Genomic DNA, 20099 nt, shown 5'->3' on the forward strand with positions numbered 1-20099 from the left:
TATACAGTAATTTGAACTAGGACACTAAGGAAGTTCTTAGAAGGAAACGATGAAGTTGCTATCCAGTCAATTTCTCAAAGGTTGCTTTATAAATATGTTTTTTACAGATTTAAAACTACTGGTTAAACTGTTCCTTTTATAATCTTATTTACATCATTATTCATCTTATCAAATACATTTAGAGGAGCTAAGGTTTAATTTCTTTATATTAACTGAGAGAAATACAACTTCGTAGATGCAAATTACAGAGATTTTACTATAATTAAAGCCTCTTTTAGAGGTCCATGATTAAGTCTGCCCTTCTGATTTTAGACCCACCAGTGGAAAGGTGAGAGTTAGAGAGCAAAATGTGCTTTTTATAGGGCTCTCAGAACTATAGAGTGGTTTCAAAACTACGGTACTGTTCCTTAATTTGGATTGAATATAGTAAGTTCCCCCCTTACCTGCAGTTTCGCTTTCCACAGTTTCAGTTACCTGCGGTCTCAGTTTCCCATAGTCAACTACAGTTGGAAAATATTAAATGGAAAAATCCAGAAATACACAATTCATAAGTTTTAAATTGCACGCCGTTCTGAGTAGCATTATGAAACCTTGTACCATCCGCTTTGTCCCGCCGGGTATGTGAAACCTGCCTTTGTCCAGTGTATCCGTGCTGTGTACACTGCCTGCCCATTAGACCTGTAGCAGCCGTCTTAGTTATCAGATTGTCACAGTACCACAGTGCTTGTGTTCAAGTAGCCCTTCTTTACTTAGTAATGGACCCAAAGCCCCAGGGTGGTGATGCTGGCAATTCCATTCCGGTATGACAAAGAGAAGCTGTAAAGTGCTTCCTTTAAATGAAAATGCAAAAGTTCTCGACTTAATAAAGAAAAAAATCATATGCTGAAGCAGACATGGAAAGTAAGAACTATTCTTCTATCCTTGAAATTGTGAGGAAGGAAAAATAAATTTGTGCTAAATTTGCTGTCATACCTTAAATTGCAAGTTATGTGGCCATGGTGCGTGATAAGTGCTTAAGATGGAAAAGACACTAAATTTGTGGGTGGAAGACATGAACAGAAAACGTGTTCAGTTGACAGCAGTGTGTTTGGACCAGAAAGCATTGAGCCTATCTATACGAAGACTTCAGCAAGGGAACTCCTGAAACGAGTGACACTAAGCCGTTTACTGCAAGTAAGGAATGGTTACACAGATTCAGGAATGGTTTGAGCAGAAAAATATAAAAATTACTGGAGGGAAAGAGACCACATTCACCTAACGTTTATTACAATATATTGCGCAAATGTTCTATTTTATTATTAGTTATTATTAATCTCGTACTATGCCTAATTTATAAATTAAACTTTATCATAGGTATGTATATATAGGAAAAAAACATAAATAGGGTTCGGTACTATCTGCAATTTCAGGCATCCACTGGTGATCTTGGACCGTATTCTCCGTGAAAATGGGGACTACTGTACTTTTTTAGAGGCCAGTCTGCAGCATAGTATAAATCTGAAGTTAGGTGGCATCTTCCTTTTTTTCTTGGGTAAAGGGGTCAGTACTCTCTTAGCCATCTGTTATTTAATTTCAAGTTAAAGCAAATGAGCTATGTTTGACTACTCTAAATTTCCATCATGAAATTAGTTTTACTAAACATTTGTTTGTACGGAATAGTCTTTCATTTATACCAAAGCCATAGTTATCTTTTAAAAACATAAATCCCTTTCTTGCTAAAATTTTCCAGTGGCCTTCTACTATACCTAGAATAAAACCTATGCTTTTTCCTGAGGCATCTGAGACCCTACGAGGTCTGACTCTGGCTTGCATCTCTGACCTCGTGTGCTACACACTTCCCCATTCTCACTATGTCCCGGCTACACGGATCAATTTTCTGTTCCTGGAACATGCCAAACTCATTTGTGCCTTAGCCTCACTGTTCCCCCTACCTAGTTCTCTAGATCTTCACATGGCTTTAGAGATTCCGCTGACTTCCTGTCCCCTTTCTAAAGTCCACAGTCACACGTAGGCTCGTTCTCCTGGTTTATTTGGTTTGTTTTCCTAGCACTTACCAGTATCTGAAACAATTGTATATTTGTTTTTAATTTATTATTAGTCTGCCCCATTAAATTAGAATAGAGCTCTTATCTGCGTATCTACTACTTTATACTGACTTTATAATAGTACTTTGTACTTAATAGGCACTTAATAAAATCTGTTAGATGAAATAATGAATAGCTGTGGATAAGTATCTTCGACTTATAAAATCTTTAGCCTAAAGCAGTGGTTCTGAAAGAAAAGAATGTTGTCCAAAAAAGGGCACACTTAAAAAAATGTGTGCTTATATTTTGCAATCTACCTCACTGTTAGCTCTGCAGTAATGTTAGCCTCACACCACTGAAAAATGTTGTTGAAATTATCTAAAAGGCCACTGAAAGAAAGATGATCTAAATAGTGAAGTCGTCTTATACTGTTGCACCCCAAGATAACAAGAGAGGGACCTTGTGGATTTAGCTGTTAGTGACTCTGCTACTGAAAGGGAAGGCGGGTACAGAAACTGCTAAGAAGGCGTGTGCCATCAGAGGAGTTATAGGGAAGAAGGCACAAAACCTACCCAGTGGCCAGGAAAAGTAGTCGGCTGCCAGGCTAGGAATTACGTGTGTGTGTGTGTGTGTGTGTGTGTGTGTGTGTGTGTGTGTGTCTCTCTCTCTCTCTCTCTCTCTCTCTCTCTCCCCCACACACACACACACACACACACACTCCCCCTCTCCCCTTCTCCCTTCCTCCCTCATCCTCACCCTCACCCTCACCCTCTCTCCCTCTCTCTCTCCCCCTCTCTCTCCCCCTCTCCTCCCCTCTCCCTCTCGGTCTCCCTCCCTCCTCCCCCTCCCTCTCTCCCTCTCTCCCTCTCACCCTCTCCCCTCTCCCCTTCTCCCCCTCTCCCCCCTCCCTCCCCCACTAGGCTCTCCATGTATAATTCAGGCTGCTCTCACATTTAAGCCTTACTTTCCTTTTCGTCTAGCTTCAGAGATCACTAACGAACATTGACGAAAATTGACGTTTGACATTATGAATCTTATGGACTGTATAAGCTATAGTTTTTCTTATTAAGCTGTATTGCTGTCTTTCTGGAGCTCTCAATGGCCCTGATATGAAATGTAAGCAAATTGTTTCTTATATCTAGTTACAGTGTTTTGAGTTTCTTTTTAGTAGCTCTGAGTGTTGAGTTACAGCATTAGATGTGACTCTTCTATTCTTTTAAATATAGTTCACTAGAGATAATTGAATTGTAGTTCTATATGGTTAGTTTTTTGTTTATTACTAGCGTTCACAAAGCCATTTGAACTGTTCTGAATTTAGAATTAAGAAAAGGTGTTTCCTTTTTCTGTGAATAACATTTCTAATCCTTCATAAATAAAACAAGTGACTAATTAACCCTAAGCGCCTTTAAATGCTCTTATAGGCAGTAAACTCTTGATTTTGTTTCCCAGAAATAAATAGGAACTTTAGCTTTGAATTTAGGACAGTAGCTTTACTTTTCTTTTGTTGTTGGTTTGTTTTTAATTTTGTTTTACTTAGTTTTTTTGAAGCACTCATGTGTTGCCAGGCATTAATATCTCTTCAAAATGTGTGTATGTGTGTGTGTGTGGGTATACATACACACACACGTAGTGTAATTCTTTGCAAAATATACAGTGTTGGCATGACTACCTGTCCCAGTTCTCTTGTGGTGTACTCTGAGTCACATTCAAGATGCTAGAGCTATCTGTTTATTTGGTTCTGGAAGCTGATGCTGAGGTAGGTAGTAGTGGCCGTGTAGGGTTCCTACTGCTCCTGTAAGACTGTCACCATGTATTAGTGCTGGTTTCTATGTACCTTCTATGTGGCTACTGGGGAGGGGGACAATTTCTGGCATGGGAAGAGATTAAGGAGGCTCTATTGAGATATCATCTGCCCTGGGTTTTAAAAGATAGGATTTCAGAAGGTAGGGGCATGTAGGGGTGGAGGGTGGAGGGGCATTACAAAGATAGACTAGCAGGGGCATACACATGGACGTAGGAAAATGCTCTGCATGTTTAGAGAACAATGAGACCAGTTTGTCCAGAATATGTGACTGACACAAAGGACTTCATAAGAAAGATTTTAGAATTCTTTGAGCGTGCTTGTTTCTCTTATTTCACTTGAATATTTCTATTGTGATTCTTAGCTTACTAATTCTGTATTGAAAAAGATAAGCCGGTTGTGAAGTATAACAGATTCCTAATTACTAGGCCCAAATTAATAAGATAATTTTTTATTTTCCTTTTTATCTTTATTTTTTCCAAAATCTTTGCCAATGACAAATGAACACACATACCAAGTTGATGACTTTCTTCATCTTAAAAAGATAGTTTTTACAGTGAACGAAAAAAAATGTAATGTCCAGTAGAAAAAATAGAACTGACATCAGAATAGACATGTAAGGTAAAGAAAACCATTTTCCTGCATGCCGTTACCACTACATTGCAGTATACCAATAAAACTAGTGCTTTGTTCAAGCTCAATAAGATGTTTTCTTGTTGCTAAATGCTGTGTTTTCCTGATCTCTTTATGAAGGGTTGCGTGGAATGAAGTTTAAAAATTCTTGTCTGATTTTTCTTATTATGTAGTAGGTTGTTCCCCCTTAAGGATAGTTAGCTATTTAATTGATTGTTTTTGTTGGTGTTGTTTAATATCAGTATACATGTTATATAAGTACTCAGGGTCATCTATTGTCCTAAAATACTGCTCCTTTGTACAGGGCATGTTAGACATTTAAAAACAGAGATTTTGAACTTCATTTCTACAATTGCTAAAATATATGAGATAGACACAGAGAAAAAAGCCGGCTAGCTTGAGGAGACCTTAGGATAACCCTAAGGAATGGAAACCTCTAGGGAAAGGACCTCTTCAACCCTCTATATTAGTAATCGAGGTTTGGGAGTACTTCTTTTGCCTGGGCTAGATAAACAGCTTGTCCACTTGGGATTACAGCCCTGTGTGTGAATCCACTTTCAGCTAAAGTGAACATGGATTATGTTTATTCTTTTCCTTTTCGTCAGAGACCCCAAATCTAGCTCTAGGGCCATTGCAGAAATAATTACTTTTCAGGGAATCTGTTGTGTGCCTGTTTCTGCTAGGCATTTGATACTATCACAAACCTTGTGTACTCTGTATGGAGACTTTTTGATTTTCATTCTATAGCCAAGGAGAGGCGCAGAAAGGCTTAGAACTTCCCTAAATTGCCACATTGCTATCTAGTGACAGAGCCAGGGCTTCAAAGCCAGGTCTGACTACTAAACTTCAAAACCATACTACCTTCCTGGGTGCTAATGGACATTCACAAAGCGCCTGAGGTGTGAAACACACTTCTGGGATTATACTTTTCCTCCTACTAGTATGGTATGAAGCACGAAGTGCTCACAGGACTGGTAGTCTTTGAAGAAGGGGGCAAGAATGGCAGTTACTAATTTTCTAATTCAAGGAAGCTTATCCTTGAACAATGACAAGTTTTGAGTAGAAGACTTAACACTATAAATTACAAATGGTGTTTAAGACATTACCATTTAACATACTGTGTTTCCCTGAAAATAAGACGTAGACGGACAATCAGCTCTAATGTGTCTTTTGGAGCAAAAATTAATATAAGACCTGATATTGTATTATATTATATTACATTATTTTGCATTACATTATATTATATTATACCCAGTCTTACAGTAAAATAAGACCGGGTATTATATTATATGTCTTTTTTGCTCCAAAAGACACATTAGAGCTGATTGTTCAGCTAGGTCTTATTTTCGGGGACACACGGTACTAATTGTTTTGAATGAGGAAAAACAGTGTATTGGAAAGATAAACAGTAAATCAAGAAAAATTAGTTTGATTTATTTATATTGTACCTATGACAGGAAGTATTTAAGATGACAACTAGTTAAAGGAGATCTAGACAAATCAACAGCCAAAGGCTCTGGTACTGTTGTCTTGCCCTCATTTTTTTGAAACATTAGTTAAAACTGGATTCTGTTGATAGCCTTTTTCATTAAGAACATACCATGTTTCATGAACAAACCCTGTCATTACCTCCAGTGTTACAAGTAATATCTTAGAAGGAGAGGAAATATATGTAAAACAACCAGTCTCAGGACTGGTGATGGTAGCTGACTAAATGGGCTGTTACTCTTCACCTTTTATCTGTAAGTTTTCTTCGTTCACTGAAATTGCTGGGGACGAGGCAGAGAGATGGGAGGTGACAGCATTCTTGATCCTGTGTGGGCTGGGAGTGCAGAGCAATCAGAGATAACTGGATGAAAGAAATGAAGTTTGTTAATAGAGACCAGAAAGTCAGAGAATTGGGGCTTGAAGAAGAAAGAGGAAACATCTGCTGACAGTTCCAGTGGGGTGGGGGCAGGGGTGGGAGAGTGAGGAAGGGGGAGGGAAGAAGGTCAGACTATCCACCTACGCTGTTACTAAGCTTGTTGAAAAGAAAGCTGGGCTAATTTGATGTAGACTCTTCCCCTCTGGATCAGAAAAACAGAAGCATTACAATCTGCTATTCATATAGAAAGTGTGAGTAGAAAAAAGGAAAATGCACATGTGAGGCTGAGAACATCTGCTGGAACAAGTCATTTTACAGACAGCTCAGCAGTGGCTTTAAAGCACCGTGCTAGTATTTGGTGGGATCGTTGAGGAGGGATGGGGACAAAGACCAATGGGATGAGAGTAATTAGGTCCCGAACAGCATCCCACCCTGTATCTTTTATTTTCTCAGCGCTCAGTTTCACCAGTAAGGGAAGGCTGTGATTGATGGCAGCAGCCAAGAATGTGACATAAAGATAAGTTGCTCATAGCACCATACAGCTGGTTCCTGGGGGAAAAGATTGAGCGACTTAACGAAAGTCCTGCACCAAACATAATGTGAAAGAGACCAGTTTCTTGGGAATGTTCTCACTTTTATTTCTAAGTCATATATTTTGAGTACCTAAAATCTACTTTATGTGTCATGAAGTGATAGCTAGTCAACCCTGTAGTTTTCCCATCCACAATGAGCTGTCAAAGACTGGGAGAAAAGCAGGACGACTGATGTGTTCAGTGGCAGAGACCACTGATTACTTGGATACTGTTATTTATTGCTTATTGTGTGCCTTTATTTCTCTTTATTAATAAGCGAACAGTATCCATTTTCCAAAAAACTTGCACATGTAGAATTTGAAATTCCCACTTCCAGCTTTCCCATATTCTCATAGTTGAAGAATCCTAACAGTGGTGTTACCACGTATTTTATAGCAATGTGTACTTTTCCAAGGTTTACCATTTGCATTACTTCATTTACTCCCCACAGAGCTCCACTGGGCAGATAAAGCAGATGGTTTAGTCTCCATTGAAAAATTGGGAACCCTGGAAATAATGAGGTTAACGTTCTTGCCTGAGCTCCCACGTCTCGTTCATAACACAAGAAGACTAGGTCACTGCTTTCTCCTCCTGTGAGTTCTGTGAAGGCGGTACTGCGACAGCTGAGGTTCTGGCCTGGGCGCACCCCACTCAGGGCTTGTTGAGGTGCTGGAACTCTCCTGTGGGCTTTCCATCCCTAACCTTGCCCCAAGCACACAACTCTGCGTCTGCCTACAGAGCTTATGTACATGGAGGTCTCACCAGGAGATCAGGCTCAACATGGCCCCAACTGAGGGCATCAACTTTATGCTCCCTCCCCAAGCTTTCTTCCCGGTCCTGCGTTCCTTATTCTAGTGAATGGTACCACCGAACTCCTGGTTACAAAAGCCGTATGTCAGGAATTCATGTATTTCTCTGTCGCATCTGTCGCTGTCGCAGGCTATGCCACTATTCTCTATCTTTGTCACAGCCCTCTGACCCCACCTCTGTCCTTGAGACCACCCCTCCTCCAATCCGTTGTCCCCGTCGCATTCAGATTGAACTTTGTAAAATGCAGATCTGATTAGTCTCTTCCTTGAGACCTTTAATGTCTTCACTTTGCATTTAAGATAAAATCTAAAATTTTTAACGTGGCTTACAAGGCCTCAAACTTGGCCCTGCACCTCCAGTTTCTTCTGTCAGCACTCCGTCTTTCTCAGTGGATTCCCTGTGTTACCTGTATTAATTATTTGCCAGCTTTTCGAGTGTCTCCTGTTCTTTTTGCCTCCAGCCCCCTATGTAAGCTGCTCTCTTACCCTAGAGAACTCTCTTCTTTCAAGTCTCAGCCTAGACATCACAGCCTCTCGCCTTCCCTGCAGTGTCCTCTGCTGTGCTCTGGGTCTCTGTCTGTTTTCTTCTCTAGACTGTGTCTGTCAACAGGGCAGGAGTCACTGTATCTCCAGCCTTGAGTACAGAGTGTAGAATCTGTTGGGTAAACAAGGTATTTTTGTTGAATGAATTAACATGTGTCCAGTTTTCTATTGTTCCTCATCAATATAGTCCATGTTCTCTCGCTGGTTTTAGTGTTAAATGCCTAGTTCCAGCTCATTCTTTAAGATGTCTGTAAGTAAATATCCCTAAAATTTATTCCCCCAGTATCATAGAGATATAGTAAGTCACTTATAGCATGCTATCTATTTTACTCTGACTAAATTTGGTGGTTTTGGGAGGGAAATTAATAAAAATCAGTATTCTACATGCCAAAGCATTGTGCTAAGTGTTTTTCATGAATTTTTGGTTTCCTTAAAATAGTTCTAAAGTTAGCTGAGCACTGTTGTTATCCCCATTTTATAGATGGGGAAACAGACACAGACGAAATAATCTGTCCAGTATCACAGCAAACAAGTAGTAGAATTGGATTTTTAACTCAGTGCAAATCAGAGTTAAACCAATTAAGCTTATGAAAAACAGAGCTGTAAGAGAAATGCCTCTATTTACTGTTGTGAGTGTCATAAAGGGTGGTAACTCTAGGAATGTATGGTTGGAACAGGCTTTGGAGCCCGTGTCTGTAGCTATAAAATGAGGGAAACCCAGTGGTTTTGCGGTGGGGACTAAATGAGATAATATATATAATGTATAGAACATATTCAGGAACTGGTAGATTGCAGGCACTTGAAAAAATGATAGCTGCTTTTATTGTTGTTTTCTAAGCCTTCTACTAACTTACCTCATTGAACTGTAGAACTTAAAGGAGAGTTTGCAAAAGAGAGAGTTGGATTTTTAGGTCTAAATAAGTTCTTAGAAAAATTGAATGACTAAGAAAAAGTGCACTTTTCATTTAGATTTAGACTGTATACACTTTATGACGTTAATTCGAGCTCAGTTAATGATGCTATTCATACACTCCTCTAAGCTAAGTGTCCTTGATCACATGCAGCAGCCTAGGAAGGTGGCTATTTTCAATACTTAAAAATACTGATTATATATTAACCCATTATAAAGCTACATAGGACTGTCTCAGGATGTCACATTTATTTGCTCTTGTCTCTGTTTCATTTCATGACTTTGAATTTTAAAAATAGAAAAGTAATTATTTCTTAGGAAATTTGGTAGGTAAAATATTTGAAAACATGAGATCTGTCGTGGGGAAATAATTTTTGAAAAGACCCTGATGGGGAAAAAATTTTGAACCAGAATCTCATATTGCAAAGAAGATAAAATATTTTGTTGTTATTACATCTTTTTCTGTTTTTATTGTAGAAATTTTGGTTTTTAATGATTCACCCTTTGCTACAAATATATAGTTTATCAAACAAGGGAGAAATGTTTTGGAGCTTAACGACAATTTCTGTGAGGAATCCTTAGTAGTTTTCAGTAAAGTTACTAAAACCATGCTATCACGATGTTTTGTAGTTATAAATTTCATGTGCAGCAATAAATGTTAAAAAAAAAAAAAAAAACTTGAAGAAAATAGTAGGTGGATTGGCACTACAAAGTATATAAAGTATAAACCGGAAATAATTCAAGTTGAAGTGTTTGTTGTTCAGGAACAGAGTGCCCCAAATGGGCTCTACTTAATATAAGAATTTAGTTTGTATTTATATACTTAATGAGCAGTTTTTACATGCTGAAGGCAATATCTCATTTAGTTTATGTCAGTTGGTCCTCACAGGAACCCTAACAGATGGGTTCTATCCTTATTTTTCATGAGGAAACTAAAGTTCTGGAAGAGTAAGTTACTCATCCTGTGTCATGCAGCCAGTAAGTATGGAATTGGAACTTACGTCTAGGTCTTTCTAATTCCAAAGCCCCGTTGCCTGTCATATGAAATGGCAAAGGAGAAATCACAAGTCTACTTGGAAGGATTCTACAGAAATTCAGGTTGAGGTTATTGGGTAGCACCTTAAAGAAAATTTACTTTAGATCTTTCCCACATTACATTATAACAAAATAAATTCCAGATGGGTTAGAGAGTTAAATTTAAAAAAATAAAACAAACAACAAAATAAAGGCTTAGAATAACTAGAGGGTAGATTTGAATATTTATCAAATCTCTAAAGCAGAATGCCTTTCTAAACTTCATAGCAATAGAAGAAATCACAAAATAAAATATAATTATATACAACTACAGTATATAAAATTTTTTTTATTTTGAATATCAAAACAAAAATATAAATTGGCAAAAATTAAGAAAATAGCAACACTCAATGCTGGCCAGGAAAACTGTCATATATTGCTTATGGTATGACAAACCAGTAAAGGCCCTTGGGAAAAGAATGTGAAAGACATAAAAATGTTCATCTCTGTAGTAATTCTACTTTTTGGAATCTATTGTATTGGATAATCTAAACTATGTGAAATGCTATATCCATGGAAGTATTTTTGGTGTTTTTCAAACCAAAAACAAGGAAAACAATGTCTATGCCGATGTGAGGATAGTGATTAAATAAACGGTCAACCACTAGATGAAAAGTTACAGAACCATTATTGTCAGTGATCATGAAGTCTGCAGTCCAGTGTAAAACAATGTGGATATATAAATCTTTCTCATTCATGTTTTTAACCAAGGTTACAACTGTAGAATAAGGTAATTGTTCCATAAATGACTAATGTAAAATATTGTACATTAAAATCTTAATCACGATTACTCTGGTAGTTGGATTAAGGTGTGTTTTTCTGCTTTAATATCTGAGTTTTTGATCATATGTTTATTTACAAATTCTAAGTAAAAAGGACTTATTCTTTGATCCACAGGATGGGTTTCCAGATTTCCAGGACTCCGTGCAAACACTCTTCCAGCAGGCTAAAGCTAAGAGTGAAGAAATTGCTGCTCTCAGTTCTCAGGTAATGTAAACCACCAGTTATTATTTCATAATAATATTTGTAGGTTGAAAAATAAATGGCTGCTTCAACTAGCTTCAGTTTTAAGCATTCAAGGACTGAATTTATTTCTGATTGTTTTTAAATGTCATCTGATCCACAGCTGTATCAACAAAATAATAACAACTTGGTTTGATTTGGTTAATGAGCAGAATCTTTTTGTGCAGAATCCAATACAATGAAACTTACTTATTCTTTATAGTTTTATAGGAAATAAGACAGATTCTCATAAAGAAAACTCAAAAGAAGCAATTTGATGCCAGGAAAACAGCCATGTTGACTATGGCTGTGTGTAACACAGCTCTAAGACAAAATAGTACTAGTTTTCAATAAAATATTAATAGTATTGTAGCTTCTGTTGAAGCATTTCAATTCATGTATAATGAAAAATTGCTAAATTAATATGTAACCAGGTATTTTTGCTATTAAGTTATTTAATTGGGTATACTGAAATTAACATTTTAAAAAGTCATTTCTGCAAACAATCACCTTTTAAGAAAGCACTATAAGTTTTATTCCTATTGATCTTCTCCCTAGTGACTGCTTTTAGTCAAATTTAGTAGTGCCAAGTTTTATTTTTTCATGTTAAGCAGATGAAAAATACATTTCTCCCTCAGATGTCTTACTAAAATTTTATCAATTAATTAGTAACAAGTTCCCATGAATTGAAGTTATGGTTTCTTTTGATCTCGTTTATTGCATTCAGAAAAATCGTGTAAGTATAAGCTTTTATCCTATTCCATGAACATAATTAATATATTTCACCTATCGATTTTTACTATTGTGAATTGGGATTATTTGTAACTAATTTCATATGGCAGCTTTCTTGTATTACTGTTTTTTATAGCATGGTAGTGATTTTTATCTACATTTTGACTATTACTCTTTGTTAAAATGTCACCAATATACTGCTTTGAATATCATACATAAGCAATTTAGAGCAGTACATAGAAAAGGAATTTATAAAACACACACAGAGATAAATTTATATTGTAACCAAATAATTGTGTATTTTAAAACATGTCTTTTCCTGATTGGTTAGGAAATAGTGCTGTTTCATTCCATGATGAAGGTAAAGATCCCCGTTGGCACTGGTGTTTTTCTGCATAATTTGATTGTTTAATTTTAGTGGGAGGTGTGTTTGTCTTGTTCTTCTAGACAGCCATTTTACACCTTTTCTCCCCCAAACATACTGTTATCATATCAGAGTCTGTATAGTGCCAAATCCTAAAATAAAAATGCCAAGATTTCACCCTATGTGTTAGATGCAGTTTATAGCAGATGTTACTGTTGCTCTGAGGTTCCTTTTTTAAAAAATGTTTCAAAGGACTCAGTACTTTGGAAAACAAAGCTAAGATTATTTTGCTTTTGAGATGAAATGGAATTCTCTGCATAGGCTTGAGCAGATAGATTTTTTTCTTTTGCACAAAATCCAACATTTTATGTTTTAACAAGATGATATAGACATCTACGCATATTTATGGAACGTGTATACCACATGAAGTGTGAACTAATTTTAATGAATACTAAATACATTTACTGCAGTCTGAAATTGACATCTTTACACCATTAAAAAATCTAGAATGTTTTAGTTACTGGTTTAATTTTTGCTTTACTTACTAGCAGCCTGAAAAGGTGATGGCAAAGCAGATGGAGTTCCTTTGCACCCAGGCCGGCTATGAGAGGCTGCAGCATGCCGAAAGGAGACTGTCTGCAGGACTTTACAGGCAAAGCTCAGAAGAGCACAGCCCTAATGGCTTGACTTCTGATAACTCTGATGGACAAGGTACATCTCTCAGAAAGACCTACAATCTTTAGAGCTAGCACTTCAAAGTGTGCACTTCAAAGAGCAACAAAAATTTGGTATTTTTTAGAGATTATTTTATAGGTTCTCTATCAAACTTAATTTTCAAATTGTCCCTTCTTCAATAAAGGAAAGAATGTGTCCTGCAAATTTAATGAAAGTTTATTTTTTTTTAAACTTAATATCCTTACACAACAGCTGGCACATACAGTTGACATGTATTTTGTAAAGGGAGGGTGGGAATGGGAGTTGTAAACAGTACATTTGTTCCTTGGTATCTGCAGGGGATTGGTTCCCAGAACCCTCCTCCCACTGTGGATACCAAAATCTGGATGCTTGAGTCCCTTGTGTAAAATGGCATAGCATTTGCATATAACCTGCACACATCCTCCTGTATACAAGGTGTGAATGAAAAATACAGTGAATGTTTAAATTTTAAAAAATTATTACAGTAAAAGACATATTACCATTAATTCCCCTCAAAATACTCCACTTATCCCACTTTTCCTGTCACTTTCTGGAGCTGTTCTGGAAGTCCTCTTTCGTGAGTGTCTTTACTTCATCCTCCATCATGACAATGCTCCATGTCACACATCACTTCTGGTATATGGCAATTTCTGTCAAATAAAAACATTACAGTGTGTCCTCATCCACCTTATTCACCAGATCTGGCACCATGCAATTTCTGGCTCTTCCCCAAAGTCAAAATGACCATGAAAGGTAAATGTTTTGAATCAATTCAGGACATTGAGGCAGCCGCAACAGCACAACTGAAGACCCTCACGAAAGAGGACTTCCAGAACTGCTTCAGAAAGTGGCAAGATAAAATAAGTGTGTTTGAAGTGAGAGGAAGTATTTTGAGGGGGATTCATTGCAATGTGTCTTTTACTGTAATAAATTTTTTTTTAATTTAAACCTTCACTGCATTTTTTATCACACCTCATACTTTAAATCATCTCTAGATTACTTAAAATACCTAATATATTGTAAATACTGTTACATAGTGTATAAATAGTTGTTATGTTCTATTGTTTAGGGAATAATGGCAAGAAAATAAGGTCTGTACATGTTCAGTACAGATGCACCCATCATCGGCCTAACTACATGGTAACATCAGCAACAATGTAACATTTTTCCTAATATTTTTGAACTGTTATTGGCTGAATCCACGGATAAGGAAGGCTGACTGTACAGATCATTTTTCTCAAAGAAATGGATTCCATGGGAGATGCTTATCACTTTTTAAAAGATCAAAACTTCATATATTTTAGACTTCAAAAACAGATTTTCTGTGCAATTTATAATATTTGGATCCTAAGAGAATATGGTAACTGCTTGTAAAGTATTATGACAGTACAGAGATTTGAAGAGACAGTATCAGAATGGAGAGACTCGAAATTTTGTCTGCTTTCAGGCTTCACATTGGCCTACATCACTATGAAAATATTTTGTGTGGTGTATTGTACTCTTTGGAAATTGTTCTCTTAAACTCTTAGGTTTAAAAAGCTGTGATTCATGAGTATTTTTACCATTTTAAAAATTATTTCATTTTTTTATTATTCACACATGAAGAAAATCTCAAGTCATTGTCATTCACTCATTCAACAAATATTTGTTTAGTGTCTACTACGTGTCAGGCAGGCTTCTAGGCACTGAATATGGAGCAGTGACTAAGGTGAAGTCCCTGCTCACTTGGAGCTGACAGCTCATGGAGGGAGAGGGACAGGATCTAATTATAGAAATATATCTTCTACTTTCAAATAGCGATCAGTGAAGGAAAACAATTTTGTAGGACCTTCTTTTTTATATATTATTGTTATACTTTTCTGGAGAGTGGTTTCTCTTGTCAAAAAAGTAAGATTTCTTTCTAAGTAAGAATACCATATTAAGCCTTCTCCAACTATAGAATAAAATACTATACACGTCAGCAGATCAGAGTGTATAGTATTGTTTTCTATAGAGAACATTCTTCCTTTTTTAAATGTTAAGAAAGTTTCTAGTTGCGGTCTCGTTTAACTTCTTCAGTCTTCCTTGACAGTTAAGACTTAAGAGTTAGGAAGCAAAGGCATTAAATATAAAAGATTTGATGACTAATTTGTGACACCAGGGTAATTCAGTGTGGGGTGGCAATTTGGTAAGTATGATGGATTTAGGTTTATGACAGAGAATATGCTTTGCTGTATGAAGAATTTTTACTGTATCTGTGCTAATTCTGTTTTTTTCATGGATTTGCCTTAGGTTTTGTTGTTGTTATTGTTTTTAATAATAGACAATTTGCTTGCAGCCCTCCCTGTGTCTCTGTTATTTGTTATTATGTGGTTAATGACATGCCTGGGCAAAATGGTTGCACTAGTAAGAAAATGCCTCACAAAAGGGATATGTTATATGCCAAAGTTGGAGTGCTTAAAAATGTCCTGGCAGAAATATAAACCTTGGGGCTAGCACAAATTCCCATTTTCCTCCTGAATTATTACATAAAATATTTCTCCAGCTATTACTTAAATTCTTCAGTGCCTGTTGACTTTCTTTACACCTTTCCTATTGAGTGTTGAGGCTATTTGTGGAAACTTATCTTTAAGAAAAGCCATGGTGTGTTTTTAATATTTTTCACACTGCCTTTTTTTTTTCTTTTCATTAGGAGAAAGACCTTTGAATCTCCGAATACCTAATTTACAGAACAGACAACCCCATCATTTTGTGGTGGATGGGGAGCTGAGTAGACTTTACTCTAGTGAATCAAAGTCCCACTCATCAGGTGAGAACATGAGATATGGTTAGAGAGAGAAGCACTTGAATAAAGCATCTTTAAATTCTATTCTTGTACCTCTTACTGACCACCACACAGGCCCCCCCCAAAAAAAGAAGGTCATTACTAATAATGTTACTAGTCAGTTTTTCTCTCCTCAGAAATAATAAATTGCCACCTCAATAGCCGGTATTTTTGAGAACATCGTATTCCAGAGAGTTGACAGGGAAGAACTCAGGAAAGTTGAGATTATTTTGATTCACTATTACATGAATGGTGACTTTTATACAAAATTTTAAACCAAATAATAAATGGCTGGTTTGAGTTAAGTCATTGCCTTTTTCTGGCCTTTCATAATATGAAATTGATGGATTATGTGTTTTCTCTCATGCTGAGAAAACTTAGTGTACCAGAATCTAAACTTTTCATGTAGATATATTTGGAGATGACATTGATATTTCAGAAATAAAAGGATACTCCATAAAAGGGTAAGCTATTCCTTATTATTGTTAAATGGTTACGTATTTTTACCCAAGTAAAGTAAGTTATAGCTAAAGTGTTAAAGACCAACTCCATTTGAAAGAATCTGGTATCATTCATTCTTAAGTTAGAGTAACATTAGGAGTCACTTGAAGTCAGTTGCTTTATCTGTAAAATAGAAATAATTTCAACCTCACAGAGTAGTTATGAGGATTAGACAAAATAGTGTATATGAATTGCCTGGCTGATAGGAATTCAATAAATATTAGCTAATATTTTTATTATTCTTTTTTACTGAATTCAAAATCCACCTCTGTATAGGGAGTGTGAGTTCATGAATTGAACTGCCTAATTTCAGATAAGCTATTAGTATTCGTTACCTTTCTAGAATCATTTTCAAAGTGTGTGTGTATCAGTACTTCACATAAATAGTACAGTTTATTGTCATTCTATAGTGTTTGTATGAGATTGAAATAACTATACACACTTAACTCCAAGGAGTGATTCCTTATGAAAGTAGGGTTTTCGTTCTTTTATTCCTGTGTCTCTCTCATTTTAATGTTTCATGACTAGAGAAATTTTTAAAAGTGGTTCCATGTTTAAATATGGAACATGCTTTTCTGTCTCATTTTCTTCATTCAATAGCAAATACTTTAACTATAACTTTGTTGTATATGTGTGACCAGTTTGATTTTATATATTTTATCTATCACTTGGCCCAAGCATTAAATAAAAATCGGTATGTTCTATATGCTAAGTATTTTATGTGCATTTCAGGATTTAATTCTCACGCCACCTTATGTAGATACTATCCCCATTTTATAGTTAAACAGAGATGTGTAACTTGCCCAGACATGTATACAGCTAGTAATCAGCAGAGGTGGGATTTAAATTCAGAATCCTTAACCACAACTCTATAAACACAAAGTTTTTCTATGAAATTGCAGAATCATGAATAGTTGATACTATTTACTGTGGAGTTTGGGGGTTTGTTTTATAAGTTTTGTTTGAGTTTGACTTTTTGTGATCCATTGATTTAGTGTCTCTACACTTGTGTTTCCATTTTTACACAGAGAGCCTTGGAATTTTAAAAGACTACCCTCACTCAGCTTTTACTTTAGAAAAGAAAGTCATCAAAACAGAGCCCGAAGATTCAAGATAGCTGTGATTCTCACTGTTTTCTGGAAATGGCATCAGTTTTAAGGATAATGCTCCATCATAGAAATAAGCCTTAATAACCAGTGTTGCCTCATTCAGCTCAAAGAGATTTCATAGCCAAAGCATAACGACTAATAATACAGTAGTCTCTGGAAACCTTCCTAGACAAAACAACAGACACAAAAGAAAAAAATTGAGAGAACGTTGTAACAGAAATATTGATCCATTCACATTCCTGTGTAAGTCATTTTATGTGGAAAGGCTTACAAATTAATATTGTGAGCATTCATTATTTAAGAATATACAATGTATTTGTGTAATTTATAGAAGTAAAATCTAGATGTTGAGACCTGTTTGGTCCAACATATGTGGATACAATTTATTTTACTTGAAATTTCATTGTCTACTTTAAGTGTATTTAGCGTAAATATTATATGTCACAGTTTAGATTTTTTGCAGTTATAAAAAAAAGAAAGTTTAAGTGATGTAGTTCTGGCAAGGTTGCAATGACTTTGGAAAATGGAAAGCAAATACACTCAATTTAAGCCAAGGAAAATATTGTGGATTTAGTATTTGATGAAACTGATTTTGTTTAATAAGAAATGTGTTGTTTCTGGTAGTAAAATATCATTTTCACTGGCTTAATCAGGCCCATGTACACAATTAATAAATACTGGAGTAAAGTTAAAAAGATGAGAAACAGTAAAAAATCTTTCTTACCTAGTTGACCCAGATTGCATGATATGATAGCTATTTAGGATATAACAAAATAGGAAGCTATTACTTTGATAGAGAACTTGAAACAAGTGGACTGATAGGTAAAAGCCTTGACTTAAACATTGCTATTTCAGAATGTATTACATAGATTAAGACACAGTAAGTTAACCCTAAATGTGATAAGGATGGTGACTGTTAACAAAGACTGTAATATATAATAGAGTAAATACTATTTTATGTCCAAAAATTCTTCTCTATGTACTGGAGTCAGAGAAACTAAATGGCTCTCCCTGGGGAATGTCGACTCATCCAAACCTTCACAAGTGTGGACAATCACTGTATCCACATTTGCAGGCAGGTTTTTATGGAGGTTTAGTTGACACCTATATTCATTATTTATTTTATAATTTCATTTTTGTATACCTTTTAGATTTGTGAATGCAGTTTTTTCTTAAATTCATTTTCACTTGAAAGTATGTTTTAATTCCCCCTATTTAATTAATGGGCTGTGTGCATATATTTATGGGGGTGTGTTTAAATGTTAATAACGTACTTGTGTACTTATGAAAATTTCACATTGGAATCTATAGTAAAACAAATACTACTTCTACCAATTTATATTTTTTCTGTTGGTTTAAGAGAGAAGGTATTTGACAGCTTTACCTACTTCCTCCAGATTCACCTAAACCCAGATATTGCCGAGAAGATGTATTGACTTGGATATGTGTTTTATTTTGTTTTCAGTTCTGCTCTAGGTCATAACTGTGTAAAAAATATTAAGTCATGATCCGTTATACTAAAATTCATCAGCCAAATGTTAGATGAAATGTCTGTACTGTAGTCTCTGATCACTGTCACGTATATAATTGCTTTTTCATTTTGATTTATAGACTAGCTTTACAGTAGAAACACCAGTAAACAACTTTTATACTATTAAAAGGCTTTTTTCCCTTCCTAAATGTTTTAATTGTACCATAGTGTTTTGCCCATTGAAGAAGCTTTTAATGGACCTTGCAATTCTGTTGCTAGCGTGAGGTTGATTATTGTGGTTGTACTGTTCATTGTGTGTAGAAATAGTATGAGTATGATTTAAATAGATTGTTCAGTTTTTAATATTAGCCATAGAACTGGTTAGTATCTCAGTAGTTTCATGAAACGTTTCCTGTATTCTAATCTATTTTGAGAAATTTTGTGGGTTTTTTAGAAATTGTGTCTTACAGTTCAAGTTTGTAGATTTTAATAAGCAACAATTTTTAAAGATGTGGTAATCTTCCAACTAATATTTATCCATCTTTCATGGCCCCACAAACTGCATCTTTAAATCCAAAAATAAGTTTCCTTAAGTATCATCCTTTACTGGTCTTTCAAACTTAGTGATAAGGGGAAAGCACAAGAAAAATTTCAGTAGAATACAGTTTTTATTTTGTAAACACTAATGTATTAAACTTGCTATACATTGAAACAAATAATATATATTTTTATTTGAATTGTATATATGAATTGGATGTTGATAAGTAGTTGATTTTTTTCATTGTGTTAGAGGTATTTTCACTGAACAAGGTCAATTGGTTACCTCAGTATTACAGCCAATATAGTCCAAGGACCATTTCTCCCTCAGTCTGTGTTGTACTTTATTATGTGAAGTCTGTGTTTCTGTGACTCAAAGCTGTTGGTAAGGTGGGGCGAGTGCACTTGCTTCCTGTGGCAATAAAGATTTTCTGTGCCTCACACATTCATGTTTATAGAACTTTCTGCATAGCACTTTCCACAGTAGGTAATAGTAGCTACTCTGCCTCCCCTCTCTGATTATTTGCTCTGGGCTTGGGAGTTAGGAGCCAAGGGCTTATGTCTTAAGTCAAGACTAAGTATTATTGTCAGCTACCTTCATCTATAGAAAGTTATTGGCAAACAGGTACTCAGTTGACCCTGGTCTGTCAGAGA

The 20099-nt window shown here is 35.8% G+C and overlaps 1 protein-coding gene across 5 annotated transcripts in view; it reads left to right on the forward strand.

Annotated features, from left to right (window-relative positions):
• NAB1 (NGFI-A binding protein 1) overlaps positions 1-19888 on the forward strand; it is a 42404-nt gene extending 22516 nt beyond the window's left edge. For 2 of the 5 annotated variants that reach the window (XM_074339331.1, XM_019740735.2), the window contains 4 exons: positions 11128-11217; positions 12877-13039; positions 15696-15812; positions 17357-19888. In XM_074339331.1, the coding sequence (XP_074195432.1) occupies positions 11128-11217; positions 12877-13039; positions 15696-15812; positions 17357-17445 (459 nt within the window). In that variant the 3' untranslated portion in view covers positions 17446-19888. Of the gene's footprint in view, positions 1-11127; positions 11218-12876; positions 13040-13580; positions 14291-15695; positions 15813-17356 lie in introns of those variants that run through there. The other 3 variants (XM_074339342.1, XM_019740737.2, XM_074339323.1) reach the window with 2 other exon arrangements.
• Positions 19889-20099: the final 211 nt, after the last annotated feature.

Source organism: Rhinolophus sinicus, linkage group LG01 (assembly GCF_036562045.2).
Source record: "Rhinolophus sinicus isolate RSC01 linkage group LG01, ASM3656204v1, whole genome shotgun sequence".
Lineage (NCBI taxonomy): Eukaryota > Metazoa > Chordata > Mammalia > Chiroptera > Rhinolophidae > Rhinolophus > Rhinolophus sinicus.